Genomic DNA, 23365 nt, shown 5'->3' on the forward strand with positions numbered 1-23365 from the left:
CTATTATACTTCCTAGCAAAAAAATGTCTGATGAATAATTAAAAGTGGATTAAAGTGTGAGCTATGTTTATTAATTTTATATACCTTATAGTGCTCTATACAACCCTAGTTGGGTAGTTACAGGTGGGTAGTGTAATTGGGTCATTTATAAGTAATGATTTGTGGCATAAATACTTGGGAAGGAAGTGGTAAAAACATTCTGAGCAGATCACATGTGCTAAGTTACTGTAAAGATGTACCTATGTGGGTATTCTTCTAAACTCCAGGAGCACACTGGGTCCTTCTGCTCACCTGATCTATCCACAACTTGCCCACAATAATGTTGTGCACAGTTGTGGTAACTTTTTTCCAAGTGTAGTGGTGCCCAGTTGCATGGAAAATACAGTGGATGGTACCTGGAAGGACAGAGAAGTACATAAACATGTGAAAAACTGTACCATGTAGCAATAATGTTAATGGTTTGATTTCTGTCTACTGATAGTCCTAACTTTTGAGAAGAAACTAATTAAAAATAGAGTAAGGGGCTTTGGCATCAAAACAGATTCAATCTTAGCGCTACTAGTTACTGGCTATGTGACCCTCCTGTTGTATATTAAAGATTTTGTAGGTCTAGGTCCATGGTTCCTGAAAAGAACCTTTAAACCTTGGTAATTTCCCAAGTGACAAAGAGTATTTTTGTTATTCATGGTGACCCTGAGGTTCATGCTAATCAGGTGACTCATGTGGCTAATGCTTATGAGATAACTCAGGATGAGAAAAAGCCAAGCCAGAAAGATCAACCATGTGACTACCGAGTAGGAGCTTTGGATCATCTGAGATGGGTCCAACTTTCTGACCCTAGATGGTGAATGGAGCTGGCTATTAAATTCAATCACACATACACACTCAAATCAATGAAATCACACCTACATAATTAAGTCCCAATAAAATCTCTAGATGCCAAAATTGGATGCAGCTTCTTGGCTGGTGAAGTTCCTTGACTGGACAGGGAGGACACACAGAACCCTGTGTTCAGGACCTTCACAGATATCACCTTCATGTATGTCTTGTATCATGAGTGACAAAATTGTAATGGGAAATACGGAACTTTCCTGACTATGAATTGTTGTAATGGATCACAGACCAGAGGCAACTGTGGAAACCCTTAAATTTCTGGCCGTTAGTCAGAAGCAAGGGTAGTCCAGGGACCTCCAAACTTGTGGCAGGTGGTAGAATCAATGGCAGTCCTGATAGGGAATTTGCCTTGACTTGCAGCCTGTGCTACATTCTTAGTGGTTGGAGTAACAACCACTTTACAGTAGTGAACCTTGAATGTTTTCAACTTCCCCACACTTTAGTCTTATGACTTGTTGACTTCGAATAACTGTATCTTGCTGTGCAGTAAATGTTTATTTGCCCAATAAAATGTTTAAAATTTAGTAAGTACTCAGAAGCTATAGTTGATTCCTGTTCTTGTGAGTGATCAAATGAATACCAAACTAGAATCAGTAGATTGAACAACAAAAACAGAAACTACACTGTTATTAGTAGTGAAACAAATATCCTCAAGAAAATACTGGGAAACCAAATTAAGAAGCATTATTTAAAGAATTATATACCACTGTCAAAAAGGATTTATTCCTGGAACTCAAAAATGATATATCATAGGAAAACGGATCAAGGTACTATATCACATTAACAGAATAAAGGAAAAATACTCACACCATCATAACAATTGATACACAAAAACCTTTCAACAAAATTTAACGTCTTTTCATGATTAGAAACACTCAACAAACTAGAAAGAGAAGGAAAATATCACTACAAAATAAAAGCTGTATGTGACAACCCTCTTGCCAAGCATCACACTCAATAATGAAAGATTTGACTCTAAGATCAGAAAAAATGCAAAGATGCCTGCTTTTTGCCAGTCTTAGCCAAAACAATCAGGTAAGAATAAGAAATCCAAAATGGAAAAAGAGGTATAATTATTTATGTTCACAGATAATTTGATTTCATATGCAGAAAACACTAAATATCTCACACACACAAAGTAAATAAATTCAGAAAAGCAGCAGCATGGTATAAACTTAACATGGAAATGTCAAGTGAATTTCTGGATACTCTGAATTAACTAAACCAAGTAGATAGTATTTACAAAACATTGCTGAAAGAAATTTAGAGGAGACACAAATAAATGAGAACACATCTCATATTCACAGACTGGAAGACCTAAAATTGCTGAAATGTTAATACCACACAAAATAATCCAGATTCAACAGTCTCTGCCAAGGGTGAGTAACCAGCACTGTGCTTAAGACACTTAGAATGCTCCATCAACTATCAGAGTGCTAATGCGCTAACGTGCACCCTGGGAGACAGCAAGGGAGGGCCAAGTCCTTGAGTTCCCGACATCCACACCGCAGACCCAGTTAGTGCTCGGTTCTGATCTCAGGCTGGAACCCTGAATCTTACAGGCATCTGGGAAGTGAATCAGTGGATGAGCTCTCTTCTGTATTACTCTCTGCCTTTCAATAAAGGAATACATAAATGAGTAATTTTAAAAGATGACTAGCCATGTCATCTACAAGACACATTTTGCAGAAAAGAAAAATTCACATTGAAATTCATTACGAATGAAAAGGAACCTCAAATAACTAAAATAATCAATGGGGTAGGCATTGCGGTACAAAGGGTGAAGTTGATGCCTGTGGTATGGGGCCATTAACTCAGGCTGCTCCACTTCTGCTTTAGCTGCCTGCAAATGAGCCTGGGAAAGCAAGAGCAAATGGCCCAAGTCCTTGGCCCCTTGTGTGCCCGTAGGAGGCTGAGCCGAAGCTCCTGGCTCCTGCTTTGGCCTGGCCTCGCTCTCGCTGCTATGGCCACTTGGGGAGTCAACCAGTAGATGGAAGATCTCTATTTCTCCTTTTCTAACTCTTCCTTTCAAATACATAAAATCTTTTTAAAATACTAATAATAATTAATAAAGGATAAAGCTAGATAACATATGCTTCCTAATTTTAAAACTTACTAAAAGTTACAGTGATTAAAATAGTGTGCCACTGGTATATGGCAGATATATAAACCTATGGAAAAGGACAGCCCAGAAACAAACTGCCAAATCTACACTCAAACAATTTTTGCTAAGAGTACTAAGACTATTGAACGGGATAAAGAACAGTGTCTTCAACAAATGGTACTGGGAAAACTGGATATCCACAAGCACGAGAATGGAAACTCAATCTTTGCCTAGTACTACATACAAAAATCAACTTCAAATGAATTAACAACCAAGAGCCACAAGAGACTTAGCAGAAGACACAGGAAAAAGTTTCACAATGCTTGATTTGGCAATTATTTCTTTGATATAACAACAAAGGCAAACCAATAAAAAATAAACAAAATGAAGTTACTGAATATTTAAAAAAACACTGTACAGCAAAGGACGGAATCAACAGAATAAAACTCAAAGAATGGAAAAACATTTATAAGTCACATACAGGATAAAGGGTTAATATTCAGAATGTATACAGTACTACTAAAACTAAACATCAAAAGCAAAACAACTCAATTTAAAAAAAAATGGCTCAAGGATTTGAATAGATACTTCACTTATAAAGATATTTGCTAATAAAGATGGTATATGATACCATCACTAATTATTTTGGAAATGATACCAAAGCCACAATGAGATACTAACTCAACACCCATTAGTATAGCCATTATCAAAACCAAAAACCCACAACAGAACCAAACAACAAAAAATAACAAGTATTTGGAAGAATGTGGAATAATTACAGCATTTTCTATCTTGTAGGTGGGACTGTAAAATGATATAAGTGCTGCAGAAAACATAATGGCAATTACTTAAGACATTACATATGGATGAACCTTGAAAACATTACACTAAGTGACAAGTCAATCACAAAAAGACAAATACTTTATGATTCTACTTATAGGAGTTACTTAGCTGAAACCACAAAACAAAATAAACAAAAAACACAATGGCAGTTTCCAGGGGCTACGGTGAAGGACAATAGGGAGTTGTTTAGTAGGTATACAGATTCAGTTTTCCAATATGAAGAATTCTAGAAATGGTTGGTGGTTTAATGGATGTATTTAACATCAGTGAACTAAATACTTAAAGTGGTTACAATGCTAAACACTCTGTGTCTTAACCACAATAAAAAGAAAATCAGAAAAAGAAAAATCACCCAGACCAGAAGGCAGTGGAATGACACTTTCAGAAGGAAGCCTAATCACAGCAAGAATTTTATAATTTGCAAAACAATCCCATAAAAACATACGAGAACTTGAGATATTTCCAGATAACCAAAATCTAAGAATTCATAGCTAGCAGTGTTACCTTCTAAAAAAATACAAAGTGGGAGTCACCTAGGTTGAAACCAAAGGAGGTTAGACAGTAACTTCAATCCACATTAAGAAAGTAAGCCACCCAGTTAGGCACTGGTTGTAGCAGCTAGGATTCTGCTTTGGATGCCTGCAGCCTGGACTGGAGTGCCTGGATGAGAGTTCCCATTCCATTTCCTATTCTAGCTTTCTCTTCATGTGTAATTTGGAAGTCAGCCTATTTGAGTTGCTTCACTTCCTATTTAGCTACCTGCTAATGTGCCTGGAAAGCCAGCAGAAGCTGCCCAAGTACTTGGGCCCCAGTCACCCATGTGGATGACCAGTGTGCAGTCCCTGGCTTGGAGAACTGGTTATTTAAGTCATCTGGAGAGTGAGTCTTTTTCTCTCTCTCTGTTGCTCCACCTTTCAAGTAAGAAAGCAAGCAAATAAATGAATAGACAAATAAATAAGAACTTGCTGATCACATTTGGTGCTGTGGCATAACAGGTTAAACCACTGTCTACATTATCAGCATGTCACATGGGCACCTGTTTGAATCGCAGAAACTCGACCTTGGACACCCCGATCCCTGCTACTGAGCCTGGGAAAGTAGCAGAGGCCGGGCCCAGTGACCTCTGCCACCCACGTGGGAGACCCAGAAGAAACTCTGTCCCCTGGCTTCTGATTTCAGTCTGCTTGGCCTGGTTGTTGCAGACACTTGGGGAGGGAACCAGTACATAGAAGATCTCTCTCTTGTTCTCTACCTTTCCTTCTGTAAGTCTGCCTTCCAAATAAATAAATACATCTTTTGAAAAATATCTATTAATCAGATGATTATAAAAATATAATTTTTATGAGAATAAAAGCACAAAATAGGAGAAAACTAATGGTGCAGTTTTTAATGTGGTATTCTAACACTGCATATTAAGATTCCTAGTCCCTGGCCTGACAGTTAATCCTTACATAAAATTACCTTGTAATCCAATGAGATCTTTTAAAGTTTCATCTTACAAGGAACTTGGCCATTATATAAATGACACCTAATCCATCATGTACAGCGAGGAGGAGGTGAGGGCAGGGCTCAGGAACTAGCCAGGTTACCCTCACAATGACAGACTTCTCATGTACACAGAAAACCTGACCGATAGCACAATGGGGAAATAAAATCAATTATGAGTTTTTTTAAACTGCAGGCTAGAATTTATATTTTAAACTAGTGTGTGCATTGTTTGATTAAGATTTGTTCACCTGGGGCCCGGTGCCGTGGCCTAGCAGCTAAAGTCCTTGCCTTGAATGCACCAGGATTCCATGTGGGCACTGGCTCTAATCCCGGCGTCCCCACTTTCCATCCTGCTCCCTGCTTGTGGCCTGGGCAAGCAGTCGAGGACGGCCCAGATCCTTGGGACCCTGCACCCGTGAGGGAGACCCGGAAGAGGTTCCTGGCTCCTGGCTTTGGATCCGCGCAGCACCTGCCATTGTGGTCACTTGGGGAGTGAATCAGCAGACAGAAGATCTTCCTCTCTGTCTCTCCTCCTCTCTGTATATCTGACTTTGTAATAAAAAGAAATAAATCTTTTTAAAAAAAATTTGTTTATCTGAAAGAGTTACAGAGAGACAGAGTGGGAACTCAGGGGAAGAGGAGAGAGAAAAAGTGGGAGGGGAGAAGAAGAAAATGAAGGAGTAGGGAAAGGGAGGGAAGAGGGACGAGAAGAAAGAGAGGGAGAGAGAAGGAGGAAGGGATTTTCAATAGCTGGTTGATCCCCCAAATAGGTACATTGGCTGGGGCTGGGTCAGACTGAAGCCAGTAGCCAGGAATTCCATCCTGGTACCCCACATGGGTAGCAGGGGCCTAAGTACTTGGGCCATCTTTCACTACCTTCCCAACGCATTAGCAGGGAACTGGACTGGAAATGGAGCAATCAGAAGTCAAATTGGTACTTATGGGAATGCTGGCACTGGAGGTAGTGGCTCATGGCACTGTGCCACAATGCCAGCCCTTAAACTAGTGTTAAAGACGCACTAAAAAAAGCTTAGAAGACAAAGAATGTATTAATTTTATGATTGGATAAGTTCTTAAAATGTCTCTGGTCTTGCCACTCATTTGGTAGCTGAGAAGTTACACGGCTCACCCAAAGTAAGCTGGCGAGGGTCTGTGCCTTCGTCAGACCTCCAGTCTCCTAACTCTGGACCAATGACTTCCACCATCACACCAGAAAACTTCCAGTCCTGGCATGCTAATTCTTGCAAAGATGACAGCCTTACCGAGGGGCATAATGGAGAGGTATTTGCCTCGAAACTTGCTGGTGATTTTGATTTCCTGACGCAATGTCCAGCCATTTTTGGATTCAGCATGGTGTGCTGCGGCAGGGGGATGGTGGCTCACCTTGAAGAAATCAAGTTCAAATTAAAAGGTAGAAGGGAGAAAGGAAAGATACTACTTCTTAGCTGGTGACAAATGCTCAAAATTCACACTTTGTATTTTCACATCCACAACAGTAGGTCTCCAATGTTGCAATACTAAAGAGAAGGAAGACTGGGAAGACATGGACTGGAATTCTGCAGATATAGCACCCAGAGAGATTTAAAACAAAAGAAATCATCCCTTTCCTTACAAAGGACAGGTGTTACGGTTCTGAAACTCCTTTACCTGCTCACAGAGGGATCGGTACCCATTCTCCTCTAGCCGGTCCAGCTCGAAGGTCTCCCCAAGGAGTGGGTTAAATGGCTTGCTGGTACGGAAGACAGTGGTGGAGTAGGAGGACACGGTGAAAGCTGCAACATAGCAGAGCTGTTCAAGAGAGTTTTCGCATTTTGCAGCTCGGTCCAACAGCTCGTGGTATTCTAGGTCTTCAGTAAGGCGCTGAAGCATGGACAAGGGCTCATTAAAATTCACCTGTAAGAAAAACAGGTATAAAAGCTCTATCCATATGCCTAATAAGAAATGGTTTCAGTTTTTCCAGGTAGACCGACACTGAGATGCTGAGGTGAAAAAGAAAATCACTAGGAAAAGAGGCCTTAGCTCAGATAGCAGTTCCAAGATCTAACTTGTAAGCAACTCATTCAGCCTTGTCAACTGCTCACGTCAGAAGTGGTAGAAAGAACCACTTTCATTTGTTTCAAAAAACACAGCATCTTTGGAATTAGAACCACATCTCTCTCTCTCTCTCTTTTCAAACTTATTTTCTTTTTAGTATTATTTACATAACTGAGAGTGATACACACTCATGTGGACCTCTGATTAGAATGGGGAAGGTCAGCTATGAAGGAGGAGGAATGGGGCAAATGTTTCTGCTGTTTAATTAATTAATTAATTAATCTCCTGTGTCCCCTCCTGTGCAGGGGAGGGGGGCACTTCTTGTCAAACTACATAAGCATCCGCAGACGGGGGCTAGTCATTTGATGACACCCTGAGACCCCACTGTGGGGTAAGTGGGTTCTGAGGGTGTTACTTGAGTTGTTGTGATAACTCTTGAGTTGATGGTTTTGTTGCTCCAAGCTTGAGGACATTTTCTCAAGGTCTTTTGTTCATAAAGCCCACCTTAGTCTACCCAGGAACACGCAACCATACATGTGAAGTTGAGCACCACACACCAAGAGCCATCAGTCAGCACCTAGCCCAGAGATTAGCAGACAGGCATTACAAGAACATTTTTTTAAAAGAAATGTAATGCTTCTTGCACAAGTATGTCCAGAAAGGAAAGGAAGTATAAATCTGTAGGGTAGCACAGGTAGTAAATTGTAAGTACAGACGTATCCTGATTAGTAAAAGATTACATTACAAAAGTTGGCAGCCACCCTGAACTAGACAACCGCCAAGTCTCAGTTTAACTCAGTGTTGGGCCAGGACTCTGATTTCTTCTTCAAGGTTGTGTTATTTCCTGGGCCTGAGAGCAAACTGTGCAGACTCTTCCTTTCTGGCTTCAGAGCCAGCTTATGGGGCTCAGCCACTGGATGAAGCAAGCAGATAAATGTAGGGTACTTTAATTGGGAAAACAATATGTCATTCATTCATTTACTCACTTACTCATTCTACAAATATTTACTGAGGCCTCATGTGTTCCAAACCCTATGCTACTGACTGGGTGTGAAGTGAACAAAAGCAATGCCGTTTTTATTTCCTACCCTCAAAAGTTAAAGATTCAAAATTAACTGAAATGGTAAATGATTTTACTACATCAAAACTTGCTAGATCCCAAGCTAGCCCATAAAGCTTATGTAATCAACAGTACAGCTTTACAAGCCTAAGCATTACCAGCGTGACAGAGGACAGACCAAAAAGAAAATTCTTGTTAGAAAATAGTTCTGGGGGCCTGGCGGTGGCGCAAGTGGTTAAAGGTCCTCGCCTTGCACGCTCAGGATCCCATATGGGCGCCGGTTCTAATCCCGGCAGCCCCGCTTCCCTTCCAGCTCCCTGCTAGTGGCCTGGGAAAGCAGTCGAGGACGGCCCAAAGCTTTGGGACCCTGCACCCGCGTGGGAGACCCGGAAGAGGCTCCTGGCTTCGGATCGGCATAGTATCGACCGTTGCGCTCACTTGGGGAGTGAATCATCGGACGGAAGATCTTCCTCTCTGTCTCTCCTCTCTGTATATCCGCCTTTCCAATGAAAAAAATAATAAAAATAAATCTTAAAAAAAAAAAAAAAAGAAAAGAAAATAGTTCTGGCTGTAGGCAACTTTTTCATTAAAAAAACTTTTTTTTTTCCTTTATATCCCACCTTTCTGTATTTTTGTCTAACCTCCTACCCATTAATCTCTTGAGCTACTTACTATCCTAATATTTGCTATTCCCACTGATTATGAAACAGATTGAAATTTTCTCAATGAAAACCCCTGAAGGCAAAATACAGGGCTGGGGTTGTGGCCAGTAGCCTAAGCCTCCACCTGTAGCACCATGAGCTTGTACAGGCACCAGGTTGGGATCCCAGTTGCTCCATTTCCTGCAGACACACCAATGTAAAATCTCTCTCTCTCTGCCCTCTCTGTACCTCTGCCTTTCAAATAAATAGACAAACGCAAAATCCAGAGAAAAAAATGCACTTGAATGCTATCATCCATATAACCACTATTAATAAACCATTACTAATATTTTCATATTTACACCTATGCTTTTACATATCTTACGGTAGCAGAATTTAAGGCACTATGAAGGATAATTGCCATTCACTCTCAGGAAAACTGGGGATGAGTGGTGCATTCTACGAATGGCAACTAGACATTAGCTGTGCTAAGAACCAGGATTACAGCATCTTAAAGCTACCACTGTGCCCCCGCCCCAGCACATACAGCCCTGGTCTAACAGCTGTTCCATCAACCAGCTTCTCTAAAAATGCCAAGCATTTTATAATGGTCATTTTGTTACTCAGAGGGCAAACAGGGAACCAAATGAATCAGAGTGTTTAAAGTAGAAGGAAGAAGGGAATTCATTATACTGTTGCTGGAGTGTTAGGCAGCCAAAAAAGATAACCCAGAGATAAAGCAACTGCAGGAAGCCATAACCAGTGGTAGTCCAGAGAAATAAAAAGGAGTATTATTGTAGCCCAGAGGCCAAGAGGAGCTGGCAAAAGCTAAATTCTCTAGTGGGGTGTGGGGAAAGCCTGTCCAGCACAAACTAGAGCCCACAGCTGCTGCGAGAGCACTGAGTCAAAGGGAACAGAATGGGAGAAATACCCTTCCTCCTGGCTGCAGTCTCCTACTGCTATCTTGTGCTGAGGAGCCTAGCCAGACTGCCGCCTGACACACACGGCCTGGAGAGATCAGGGCAAGGACTTGAGCTGCAGGCAAACAGGCACAGGATCGCACATTCCTAAGGGCAATGTCAACAAGAAACAAACAGTAAGGGAGGGCAGGGCAGTCACCTGGATTGGACTCAGAAGCTATTTCTGATCAGACTACACCTGGGAGAGTTCAGCGATGTTCCTTGGCTGCCTACTTCCTACTACTTCCTTCAGGGCACCTAAAGCCCTAGGTGAGAGGAGCTTCTTTTCAGGGGCCCAACCCCATTTTGGGCTTCTGCTAGTGTACCTACTGATGTCTTTCTCTTTGTTGGAAGCCAATACTTTTTATCTTTCTCACAAAAATTCTACATATGTATATAAACTTGTTTTCTAGGACCCAGTTAATTAATTACTTCAACCATTGCTGAATGAACTGCATATATCTGATGCTGGGCTAATGACCAAGAAGAGTAAGAACAATCAGATACAGCTCCTTCCCATGAAGCAGCCACCACACAGTGCTCGACAAGTTCTGGTTTTTGTATTTTTGTATGCCAAGTATCTGATTGCGGATAGATCGCGGATAGAACTTGCAGCCAGCCCACCTGCTACCCATTCATTTTTCCCTTCATCTACAAGTAGATATCCCAATTTTTATCCAGGCCATGCTACCCAGAACAGGAATCTGCATCTTTAGCTTCCACTCATGCTAACTGCGGAAACACAGCTAAGTTCTATGCACCGAAATGTGAGAACAGTTCATGCAATTTGCAAGAAGCACTTGGAAATGGCTGAGCCTGTTCACTCTCTTTATCCACCTGGCCACCGATGGGCACAAGATCCTGGGCGCAAGGTGGAGCTACTGTCAGTCTTGGGAACTGGGGACAAGGCAGCAGTGCAAAGGGAGAGAAGCAAGCCTGGGCCTAACACTGTGGGACATGGTACAGTACTAGACCACCCATCTGCACTTGAACACAAAAAGGGGTTCAGCCAGTAGTATTTACTTACGGAAGGAGCTGCTGGCTTTTTCTACAGTGCGAGAAAGCAAACATTCAAACTTTGAGGGTCACGTAAATTTTGTCACAACTATTTAATGCTGTTGCTGCAACATGAAAGGCACCATGAGTGAATGAGGACAGCTGTATTCCAATAAAACGTTATGAATGTTAATTTTTTCCTTCTGATTTTTTTAAAATGAAAAAAGCATTCTTGGCTTGTAGGCTGAAGATACAGCAACAAAATTTGACCTGAAAACCTTTGTAGGTACTGGCCTCTTCTGTTATTATTTAAAGATGTATTTATTTACTTGAAAGGTAGAGTTAGAAAGAGAGGAAGAGATAGGGAGAGATTATCTATCTTCAATCTGCTGGTTTACTACACAAGTGGCTATAAAAGCCAGGTTACAGCCAGGACCCTAAATCTCCAGACCTCCCACGTTGAGGGTTAAGAACCCAAGAACTTGGTTCATCTTCTCCAGCTTTCCCAGGAGTACCAGAAGGGAAGTAAGAGTCCTCGTTTAAACCACGTATCTGGATTTGTTCCTTCAAATTGAATTTGATTTTTTAATTGAATTTCCTACTATAACAGAAAAATAGTAGGCACTCAGTAAATGTGAAATGAACAAGCAAGTGATACAATGCCCACATGTAACAGCACAGAAGACAGACTTCTCAGGGGTACCGGATGTGCTGGAGAAGGTGTGCTTAGAGACAACACTAGAACTGGGTTAGGGGCAGAGCCAGGCTGGGCTAACCAACTAAACACAGTGCTGCAGGCACAGCATCAGCTAACAAACGCAGGGACAGGGAGTGGGTCCAAGAGGGAAATTGTGGGCATTTCTCTGATGGTCTATAACTCCCACTGGTAAGCATGAGAACCAGGGATGGGGGTGGGCCTGACTAGACAGAGTGGCACTCGCCAGCATGAGGGTGGACTGGATAGTAGGGTTGGTTGAGTTGAGCTATGCTCGAATGCCCATTGATGTATTCAAGAGCTGAATGGGAGGAGGGACAGACTGGATCACGCACAGGAACCAAGGCTAGGGATGGGCTTAGGGAGGTTATTGGAGGGCACTCCGACTAGGCTGCAGTTCCTCCTCGTGGACATGAGTGCCAAGAGTATGGTGGGCTGGGCTGGGCCATAGTATTTATTGGTTTATGTAAGAGACGGTGCTAGAGATAGAACTGACCCAGTGGCTGCAACTACCAGTTTGTGCATGGGCTGATGTGGATGATGGAGTGAGCCAGACCCACTATTGGCACACACAAGAGTTAGGTCTGGGATCACCTCAGATGGGTTTCTTTGGGGATCCCCCCAACTGAACTGCTGGACTCAGAACTCTAACCATGGGGACAACCATAGAATCTGTGGTTTGATCGTGGAGTGCATGTGTCAGAACTGGGCCTCCTCAGTGGGTTAGACAGAGCAGTGGACAGCATGGCCAGATACACATGGAGAATATGGCAGGCCACTGGGGCCTGCAGAGGACATCTGGTACCATAGCAAACAAGAACAGAATAAATTAGGTATGTGTCCCAGCCAGCCACAAGTTGACAGCAAATATCTGGGTGAATGGAGACTCTAAGGTGAAATACGACAGTCAATGGACCTTGGAAGGATTTCCTCATCCCTGGATCAGATCAACAGCATTTCATAACTATTAAAACCACTTAAGCAGAACCCTTGGAGCATGCTCCACGTGGGGATCCTGGGATGACATTAGATGGCCATTCCCCATCCCTGGGTACTGAGGCGCTTGGGAGGCTGGGTGCAGCTTCTCCCCTAATCTCCTCGGTTCGCCTGGATACAGGAAAAAGAAAAAAAATTTGCAAACAACGGTCTCAGCCACTTTCCCCTATCCCTTGACCATTCCCATTTTAATCAACTATGTAAATATCATCAACAATTTTTTTCAAAAGAGACAATACCGTAACCAAATTATAAAGAAAAGGCTATTAAGTACATCAAAGGAAAACTAGCTTGGGTTAGAAGGGAACTGATTCAAGTTCAGGTAGAAAGGAGACTGTTTGCAAAATCACAAGACATCTTTGAGCATCTGAAGGTAAGCCTAACGACCAGAACCTCGGACAGGTAAGGCAGAGCCTTGCCTATGGGGAGGAAATAACAGGTGAGCCCACTGTGCTAAAGCAATGAAGATTATGGGGCTGGCACTGTGGCATAGTGGCCTGAACTACCACCAGCATCTCACAGGGACACTGATTCAAGTCCTGGCTACTTTACTTCCAACCCAGCTTCTTACAGATGCACCTGAGAAAGAGGCAGAGGATGGTTCAAGGACTTGGAGCCCTGCACCCATGTGGGAGACCCAGACGAAGCTCCTGGCTTCAGCCTGGCACAGTCCTAGCTGCTGTAGCCATTTGTTTCTCCCTCTCTTCCTGTAACACTCTGCTTTTCAAACAAATATTTTTTTTGAAAGAAAAAAATGAAGATCCTTAAAAAAGATCTTAAAAAAAAAAAAGAGAAAGTTTTAAGCTGAAGAGTAACATGACGACATTTGAAATTTTAAAAAGCTCATTGGCAACAACGTGGGCACGACAGAGCCAGGGAAGTCAGCCTATATCCCATTTAGAGATGGTCCTCTCTTCCTAGCTGGAATATGCTTTGTTTCCAAGTTTCCTAAACCTGCGCATGTGCAGTACTTCTCACAACACAACAGGATAATAACAAATTGAATTTTCTGTTTTAATGTCTTCATTTTTTTTTTAAAGTTAGAGTGACAAAGAGAAAGAAAAGAGAGATTTTCTATCCAATTATTTACTCCGCAGGTGCCTCCAACAGCCAGAGCCCAGAATGCCACCCAGGCACCTTAGCAGGAAGCTGCACTGGAAGTGGAGGAGCTAGTACTTGAACCAGTACTCTAACACGGAATCCGAGCATCCCAAGTCACAGTCTGCCCTGTTGCAAAACACTCATACCCAGGCCCGCTTGTTTTAAACTTCACACAACTTGGAAACAGCATGCTGTTTTTACTTTTGTGTGTCTCCAAGTATAAGAATTTGCTTACAAATAACTGTTACTGAAATACTTGATTCACACATGTGATCTGAAAACATATCAGATTCATGGCCAAAATTAAAGTAGCTAATTTTAAGGGATAATTCATAACTGTAACGGTGAAAAGAAAGCATGTCAGAAACTGCCACACCCACGGCCGGGATGTCACATCAGCAGTCTTCCCACCAGGCCGAGAAGGAGCCCGAACCGCCCTGGGTGTGCAGGAAGCTCACCGGCATGGGGATCTTGGAGAGTTCTTTCCCAATGCAGTTCTTCATGATGCTCCACAGATTCAGGCTATAGTTTGGCTTGTATGGTATTCTGGTTCTCTTTTCCTTCTTGGTCTCTTCCAGCTGATGCTTGTACTGAGAGCAAACACAAAGCCATTCAATCACTCACAAAGAACAGAAAATCTGCTATTTATAACCTTCCCCTCCCCCAAGTTAAAAAAAAAAAACAACAACAACAGTATTTTCTGCTGTTCTAGTACTTCAAAAATAAATTCTTAGGACTCAGACCTAGATTCCCTCACCTCTGCTAACTCCCACGTGAGCATTACCTGTTCATCAAGGCTGATGTCACTGCTGGCTCCACTGATGTTGCTGCCAGTACGTCTGTATGGGTGGGAAATGTAGGAGAACAGGAGCAAAGATCAGAACTAGAGTTTGGTCTGACATTTCGTTATAAAGCAGAATGCCAAGTACACTGTACAAACTTACTGATGGGCATTCAAATGATGACACTTAGAACAGGTATGTATTCAAACATCTGTAGAGAATTTCCTCATGTAAAAATAGCTGACAGTTTTCCAGTAAACACTGACAATGATGATACTCCCCACCCCTCTTCCCTACACCACACACACACACACACACACACACACACACACACACACACACACACAAAGTTTCTAACCTTCTGATGACCTGCTATGTTAATGTTCTTTGCTTGTCAAGAATAACTTACTTATGGCCCAAATTTTCAGGCATGGTAATGATCTCAGGTGCATCAAAAAATTCATTTTCATCATCTTCGTCACTCATGTCCCCTTTGCCCGAGCAGCATTGATCTATAAAGAGAAAAAGTTCTATTTGTTTACTTTGGTTATGGTGACCATATGCCTGGTATGGCAGGTTCTTTCAAAGGCAGAAAGCAATGGGGAAAAAAAAAATCAAAAGAAAAATGGACAGCTCTACTTCTGTTACATCTGAGTCCTTGAGTCCTCTAGCAATTACAGACAAGCGCCAGGCTCAGTCTAACCAAGAATCTAACCTTACCTTTACCAGAACCGGCACTGCCAGGAGTGTTTGCTGGCAGGACTGTGGCTCCCCGGAAGGCCCTCTCCAGGTGATTGTGCTGCTTCGCCAGCTGCTCGAGGGTCTCTTCCAGTCGAATGCGCTGATCTCTTTCATACTGCAGCGACTTCTGCCATTTCTTACTATGCGTCTGAGCTAACATGAGGAAATCTCTGCAGGCCTGGAGGGAGAAAGTATGGATTGTGTCATCTCAATTCGATTTCTCTCAGGTCTCTGGAAGCCCATTAAGCAACTGTATTCTAGAAACTTCAGTTAGCAAATTACATGGACAGTCTTGCCCTGTTAGTATACTACAGTATCAGGGACAGCTGCAATGAAGCTCAAATCCAGAAGAAGTTTTTCATGTTTCTTAAAGTGTTCTAGAATTATGAAAGGCATAAAGAGAAAATTCAGAGTCTGAAAGGCAAAAGACAGAGTTCTTCTCCGCTGGTTCACTCCCTCATTGCCTACCATGGCCAGGGCTTTGTAAAGCCAGGCCGAAGCCAGGAGACAGAAATGACACCGAAGTCTCAAGTGGCTAGCTTAAACACAACTGCCAAAGCCATCACTTATGCTTTCCAAGGTGAATATGAGCTGGAAGCTGCAAAGAGGAACAGAACTGGCATCTGATAGGCACACCAACTTGGAATTCAGCACTCCAAGTGGCATCTTTTTCTTTTTTATAACAAAGGCAGATATACAGAGAGAAGGAGAGACAAGAGAAAAAGATCTTCCGTCCACTGGTTCATTCCCCAAGTAGCCGCAACGGCCAGAGCTGAGCTGATCTGAAGCCAGGAGCAAGGATCCCTTTCCAGGTCTCCCACACGGGTGCAGAGTTTGAAGGCTCTGGGTCATCCACTCCTGCTTTCCTAGGCCACAAGCAGGGAGCTGGATGGGAAGTGAAGCAGCCAGGTTACAAATCGGCACCCATATGTGATCCTGGGGCATCCAAGGCAAGGATTTAGCCGCGAGGCTATTGTGCCAAGCCTCCCAAGTGGCTTCTTAACCATTATGCCAAACATCCCTACCTGGTAAGCTTCTCTTACATTTTCCTAGTGAAGAGAACCAAATGCCAAGTGAGTACAGCTATGTGAACTGCACCAAAGACGAGCTCTACCAACTGAACAAAAGATGAAAGTAGCATAGGATAATGTTTTCTTTTTTTCTCTTCCTTTCTTTCTAAAATATTCATTTATTTCCATTGGAAAGTCAGATACAGAAAAGGAGGAGAGACAGAGAAGATGATCATCTGTCCGCTGGTTCGCTCCCCTGGGGGCCACAATGGCCGGAGCTCAGCCAATCTGAAGCCAGAAGCCAGAAGCTTCTTCTGGGTCTCTCACATGTGGTGCAGGTCCCAAGTCTTTGGGCCATCCTCGGCTGCTTTCCCAGGCTACAAGCAGGAAGCTGGATTAGAACTAGTGCCCATATGGGATCCCAGCATGTACAAGGCAAGGACTCTAGGCACTAGGCTACCACACCAGGTCCAGGATAATGTTTTCAATAAGTTCTTGAATAAACTCAAGCGATCTAAAACTAACAAATTGATACTCTATTCTAAAAGCATAGAATCTGCCCTGAACTTGACCAAATATGGGGGGAGTAATTTTGTTTTTACTTCGCTCACTAAAAGCAACAACTGACCTTAAACATCAGAAGCCTACTTGAGGAATGAAAGAAAAAACCTACAGAAAAATAGTCTAACCACATCAGTCTCTTCTTGGCTCCCCACTAAAATCAGGACCCAAAGTTAATTCCTGGTTGTGAATATAGAAAGCGTTTCACATTAAGCAGCACCCGCTTGCGATGGTTCCTCCACTCCACGCAGGAGTAAGGCATCCCGGACCCACACAACAGCCACTCCGAACTCCGCACCACTTCTTAGAGACAGATCCTTTCAGGCCTGCTTGCTTCAGTACGGCATCCATTCTGCCCAGAACCTGTTCCTCATTTTTTAAGAACTATGGCAAACGCTATTTCCTCTGTGACACCTCCCCTCAGTCTCAGCAGAGCTAGTTTCCTCCCCACATTTGCTTTAACACTTTGCGCATACTTCCCCTTTACAAACACGCACGGCAGTACAGTGTCGTGACTGATTTTATACCACCCCATATGGATCATGAGCAACTTCAAAACGCAATTCGTATCTTCTTCACACACTGATCTATAGTTATTAACTTAGCTGATTTGTAAATAATTGGAAGCGGAGTGGGTTTAAAAATTTCCCTCAGGCCAGGCCCAGTAACCTACTGGTTGGTTAGTCTTTGCCTTCCGTGTGCCAGGATGCCATGTGGGTGACGGTTCATGTCCTGGCAGTTCCACTTCCCATCCGGCTCCCTGCTTGAGCCCTGGGAAAGCAATAAAAGATGGCCCAACGCCTTGGGACCCTGCACCCATGTGGGAGACCCAGAAGGGGCTCCTGGCTCCTCACTTTGGTTCAGCTCAGTTCTAACTGTTGCAGCCATTTGGGGAGTGAGTCAGCAGATGAAAGATCTTCCTCTCTGTCTCTCCTCTGTATATCTGACTTAATAATAAAAATAAATAATTTTTTAAAAGTTTCCCTCTGCTTCAGAGAAAACTAAAAAGTAAATACAATATCTGCTCTCCAAATTTCAACTATTGCCTATAAGCTAAATGGAAAATCTTGCTCAGCACCGAGTTTCAATCTAGACTATTCAACTGCCTATTTAATGGCTAAAAGTAACTTCAAAATCAGTGGGTTTCAAACTGCTCAGCTTTTCCCTTCAATATCCCCCAACCAAGCACAGCTCCAAGCCAGAACCCTAACAGACTTTTTTCTTTCTTTCTTTCTTTCTTTTTTCTTTTCTCCTTCCTCCTTCCTTCCTTCCTTCCTTCCTTCCTTCCTTCCTTCCTTCCTTCCTTTCTTTCTTTTTACTTCCTTCCCTACCTTCAATTAGCAGATTCTGATTATTCTTTCATATTTTTGGGAATGTACCCATTTTTCCATCCTTCACACTTCCGGGCAATATAGAATGCACACTCCGCAGATGGATACTTGGAGTTTGATTAAGAGCCCCATCTTACTAACATATTATGAAAAATAATGATATTCTGAACCTATAAACCGAGAACAGTAGTAGCTATATCAAAGATTTGTTGCCTTGCATATAAAGCAATTTGAATCATATCATGCCAACAGAAAGCATCCAACAAAGTGTTAGCTGCTATAATTATGCCAGCATCCAATCCAACCTCATCCTCTCCAATACACAACTACCCAGCCCACTTAGCATTACCAGCTTGCTTCTCCCTCTCTCACAGTTAACTCCTCTCCAGTCTCTAGTTGCTTTCTTTCTCTATTAATATTTGATTCCACCAGTTTGTACACTTTGGGGGAGAGGGCAGAACCCACATAAGCTGCACCATGTCCTTACTCCTCATTAATAACACTGATCTCAATTAAAAGTTAACAAAAGACAATTCTGTGTCAGGCATTTTGCTGAGCACCTGACCTCAACTATCTAATAAATCCCCAGCTTCAGGCTATGCCTAGGTTGCCTTGAACCTAGGTAAGTGTTACACTGCTTGGACAAAGGCAGCCAACAGCTGGTGGGCATTCTGGGCCTGATTAATGCCAAATTTGTGTTAACTATTCCAGTCTGCCAGCATAGTTAACTTTTTTTTTTAGATATGTGGGGAAGGCAGGGAACGTCAGGCTGGAACATCCTGGCCCCCAAGTTGGTAGGGGTTGGGTGTGCACTGCCTGGGGAGGGCAGTCTGGAGGCATATTGGAGTGGGAGTAGCTGAAGGAATGTTTGGCAAGAGAGGAAGGACTTCTGGAGTCTTCCACAGACCAGGCTACTTCACACTCAAAGGTAGGTGTGGGAGCTGAGACCAGATGGTTTATACGGGGGAACTGGAGGGCATGTGTGGGTCAGACCAAGGCATCCACTCATGTTGGAAACCTAGGCTGGGCTAAGCAACATTGCCCACTGCCCAGTGGCTCACACAAAAGCTGGGGCCAGATACGCCTGGCTGGGTTAGACTAGGCCACAGTACCTGCTGGTGAGCATTGGAGCACCGGGGGGTCACAAGAGGCTGAGCCACAGCACTTAACAGAATGCAAAAAAAACAGATTCGGAGGCAGGCTCTTCTTCTTTTGAAAAAAGATTCATTTATTTTTATTGGACAGGCAGACTTATAAAAAGAAGGAGAGACAGAAAGATCTTTCCTCTGCTGGTTCACTTCCTAAGTGTCCGGAATAGCTAAAGTTGAGTCAGTCCAAAGCTAGAAGCCAAGAGAGCTTCCTCCAGGTCTTACACATGGGTGCAGGATCCCAAGGTTTGGGGCCATCTTCTACTGTTTTTCCAGGCCACAAGCAGAGAGCTGGATGGAAAGTGGAGCAGCCAGGACACTAACCGGCATCCATATGGCATTCTGGTCCTTGCAAGGTGAAGATTTAGGCAGTAAGCCATTGCACTGGGCCCAAAGGAGGCAGATTCTGTAGAGGACTTACAGGCTCGCCTCTGTGGTAATGCAGCATCCGCTGCTTTATACATACAGCTGTGGGTGGTGAAGGGCTAAGCCACACTGGACCACAAAAGTGACTTTACAGGAATCCAACTGATACTTGTAGGAGCCAGAGCTGGGAGCAGGCAGAGCTGGGTAAGGCTTCAGCACCCAGCTGGCAGCACAAGAGCCAGGCTGGGCTAGGCTTTAATACCCACCAGCGAGTTGAGACTGCAGGTGGGTCATGCCAGGCTGGGCTGAAGCATCTACCAGCATGTGCAAGATTTGGGACTGGGAACGTGCCTAGTAGAATTATGGGGACCCCCGCTGCTAGGCTACAGCTCATATTTAGGAGTGCAAGAGCCAGGGCTGAGAGTGAATCAGTCTGAGCAAGACTGGAGAGCACAATAGCTGGGGCTGGAGCTGGGGGCAGGGCAGATCAGTTCAGCCTGGTGCATTCGTCACTATTTGTATGGGCTGGATCTGTCAGGCTGAGCTGGGCCAGGCCGTAGCACCCATTGGCATGCAAGAGAGCCATCACAGGATGCTGGCTGTGCCCAGTTGAGCTTAGCTGCAACACCTTCCAGCAAGAGCTGAGACTGTGGGTGGGTTCATGCCATGCTGGGTTTGAGCACCCACCAGCACATCCAAGATCTGGGGCTAGAAACAGGGTTGGCAGGGAAACTCTAGGGACTCCCCTGCTGGCCTGCAGCTCTCACAGGTCCCACAGCAAACACTGGCTGGGGACAGGTCTGGTGGCAGTTATTGGGGGTTGTCCCAACCACACTGTGGCAGTCGCTGCTGTGTGTGAGAACCAGGCAACTGGGCTGTGCTAGGCTTCAGTGTCCATTAGTTTGCACGAGAGATGGGGCTGGGGACAGAACTGACCAGGCAGCTGCATTTACCTGTATATGCTTTGGCTAATACACGTGATGGACCAAATCTGACCCTCCATTGGCTGGCGCACAACAGTCAAGTCTGACATCACCCCAGGCAAGGTTTCTTGGGGGATTCCCCAAGAAAACCACTGACCTCAAACCCCAGCCAAAGAAAAAATCACAATATATGTGGCCCAACCTTGGAGTGCATGCGCCAGGACTGGACCTCTTCTGTTGCTAACGCCTGCACAATGGTCAGCACACCTAGATGCACACAGGGGATGTTGTGGCAGCTTCTCGCATGGACCAGTGGAGGACGCTGAGTGCCTCCTCAGAGGATGGAAAGCAGAACAGGTCAGACAACTCTCCTGGCCAAGCTTTGCAACATGTTCCTGGACCTGTGGATGCACACTGAGGTGGACCTGCTCAGCCAATGGACTCTTGGAAAGATTTTCTTAACCCCAGAGAAACAAAGTTAATGACGTCCCATCAAAGCCACTCGAGTAACACCCTCAGAATACTCTTCCCTATTCCCTAACATAGGCGTCATGAAACAACCCTCCTCTAATCTCCCCCATCCCCAGGTGCTGAAGTAGTTTGACAGCAACTAGTAGCTGTTTTGCCACCCCAGAGGACACAGGAAGAAAATGAATTGAAACATTTGTCCCACCCACCTTCTTCCATACCTCAACCCTCCCCTAACAGAAGAGCAAAATGGACAAGCATCTTTTTCAACTCTGTAAACAATATTAAAAATTTTTAAAAATTACCTAATAAAGACTTTCACTAATCCTGTGAATGGTCTACTAATATTATCACTGTTTACAGGTAAGGAAGCGAGGTCACAGGAGACATAGGCTGCACTAGGTTATACAAATGGGGAACAGAGATGGCTGGATTCCAGATCCCAAGCTCTACATTCCCTTTCTTTACAGGAAGACTCTCTGAATGCAGCGGTGCAGCTACCTTCTGGAACCTTCCCCGTCTGAGCTGAGCATCTCCATCGCGCTCCACCACAGCAGCCTGTGCTGACGGCAGGTTGTGTGCTACCTAATGATCCTTCTTTGTCCTCTTTCTGGACTGACGGCAGGGACGGCACACCTCGCTCCCCCACAGAACCCAGAGCACAGTGCCCTAGAAATATCAGGAGTCAGCAGAGAGCAAATGATTGTACTAACAGGGGCAAATTCACTCCCCTGGCTAGATTCACTTTAGCAGTAAGAAACTATAAATGGGCCTGGTGCGAGAGCCTAGTAACTAAATCCTTGCCTTGCATGTGCCAGGACGCCATATGAGCATTAGTTCATGTCTTCGCCGCCCCACTTTCCATCCAGCTCCCTGCTTGTGGCCTGGGAAAGCAGTGGAGATTGGCCCAAGTACCCGGACCTTTGCCACCATGTGTGAGCCCCAGAGGAAGCTCCTGACTCCTGGCTTCACATTGGCTCAGCTCTGGCCATTGCAGCCACTTGGGAAGTGAACCAGCAGATGGAAGATCTTTTTCTCTTTCTTCCTCTCTGTAATATGTTTCCAATAAAAATAAATCTTTTTTTTTTAAAAAAAATATATCATCACTTAAAAGGTATGAGGGAAACAACACAGGAATTTAAAAAAATGTATGAAACGGCTACCAACTGTGCACCAAGGCACAGAATGAGAAAGTAGAACTTACTCTCACTCCAACAGACTGTTCCTTTTAACAAAAACTGTGGATGCTTGGAACTTTGGGAAGAAGACTTTACCCCAGGAACAAAAGAAGCACATTTTCAAGAGAAAAACCCAACTGAAGTTTCAGTTTCATGACGGGGTATTTTACTTAGCACCACTTTGAAGTCAGAGTAGAAAGCAGGAGTCCCGGCCTTGGCTACGGACCTGACGGGGAAGAAAGGCAACACCCACTCTCGGCAGATCTTTGTGTCCTGGGTCAGGCTATCTAAAAAATCTACTCAAGTGGGGAGTACAGCCACCGTTTGTGACACCCCCTCTCGTGTTGGGGTGCCTGGCTTAGAGTCCTAGTTCTGTCACTGATCCTGCTTCCTGCTATCAAGTACCCAGAGGCAGCAGGTGAGCGCCGAGGCACTTCAGTCCTGGGGAGGTCTAGAACGAAGTCCCACGCTCCTGGACGGCAGACACTTGGAGAGAAAACCAGCAGACGGCAGGACTCTTTCATATAAACGAATAAAGAAATCAAAATTTTAAAAAGCGCATTTATCTACTACTGACTGATTGACCTGCATACTTTATGAGGTTTGCCTGAAAGCAAGAGGATCCAAAACACAAGCTAATAGTTGCTACAAAGGAACACAGAGCAGACAGCAGAAATGAGCACACAACCATCAGTGCTGACTTCCTCAATGCTCCTAGGAGATACTGCATCTTCCTGCAGTGCCCAAATGGAGGAAATAATTTGTGCTTTATACTTTTTGTGAATAACAGCTGTATTCAATACTTCAGAAAATGTCACTAAAACAAAGGTTATCAAGCTTCTCATTAAGTAACACGAGTCATATGAGGAAAACCAGTCTTTTCCTTCGGTCACAAAAGCAGGTCTTTGATCCTTAGAAGCCATGGGAACTAAGCAGCACCAAGCAGACATCTTTCTGTCACTCGCTATCCAAAGGGAAACTTGACTCTGGTGAGGTAATTTCATCCCATTTAATTAGACAAAACAA

General features: G+C 43.9%; 1 protein-coding gene across 4 annotated transcripts in view; it reads right to left on the minus strand.

Moving 5' to 3' along the window:
• Nucleotides 1–23365, minus strand: part of LOC121172394 (oxysterol binding protein) — a 37789-nt gene that overhangs the window by 4960 nt on the left and 9464 nt on the right. For all 4 annotated transcript variants that reach the window (XM_041004269.1, XM_041004268.1, XM_041004267.1 and 1 more), the window contains exons 4-10: nucleotides 15334–15532; nucleotides 15023–15125; nucleotides 14616–14670; nucleotides 14290–14421; nucleotides 6977–7222; nucleotides 6592–6712; nucleotides 292–395 (exon numbers count right to left, since the gene is read on the minus strand). In XM_041004269.1, coding sequence (XP_040860203.1) covers nucleotides 292–395; nucleotides 6592–6712; nucleotides 6977–7222; nucleotides 14290–14421; nucleotides 14616–14670; nucleotides 15023–15125; nucleotides 15334–15532 — 960 coding nt within the window. The remainder of the gene's footprint in view (nucleotides 1–291; nucleotides 396–6591; nucleotides 6713–6976; nucleotides 7223–14289; nucleotides 14422–14615; nucleotides 14671–15022; nucleotides 15126–15333; nucleotides 15533–23365) is intronic.

The sequence above is a fragment of the Ochotona curzoniae genome, unplaced genomic scaffold (genome assembly GCF_017591425.1).
Source record: "Ochotona curzoniae isolate NIBS_2020 unplaced genomic scaffold, NIBS_Ocur_1.0 scaffold_3171, whole genome shotgun sequence".
In the NCBI taxonomy this organism is placed as follows: Eukaryota; Metazoa; Chordata; class Mammalia; order Lagomorpha; family Ochotonidae; genus Ochotona; species Ochotona curzoniae.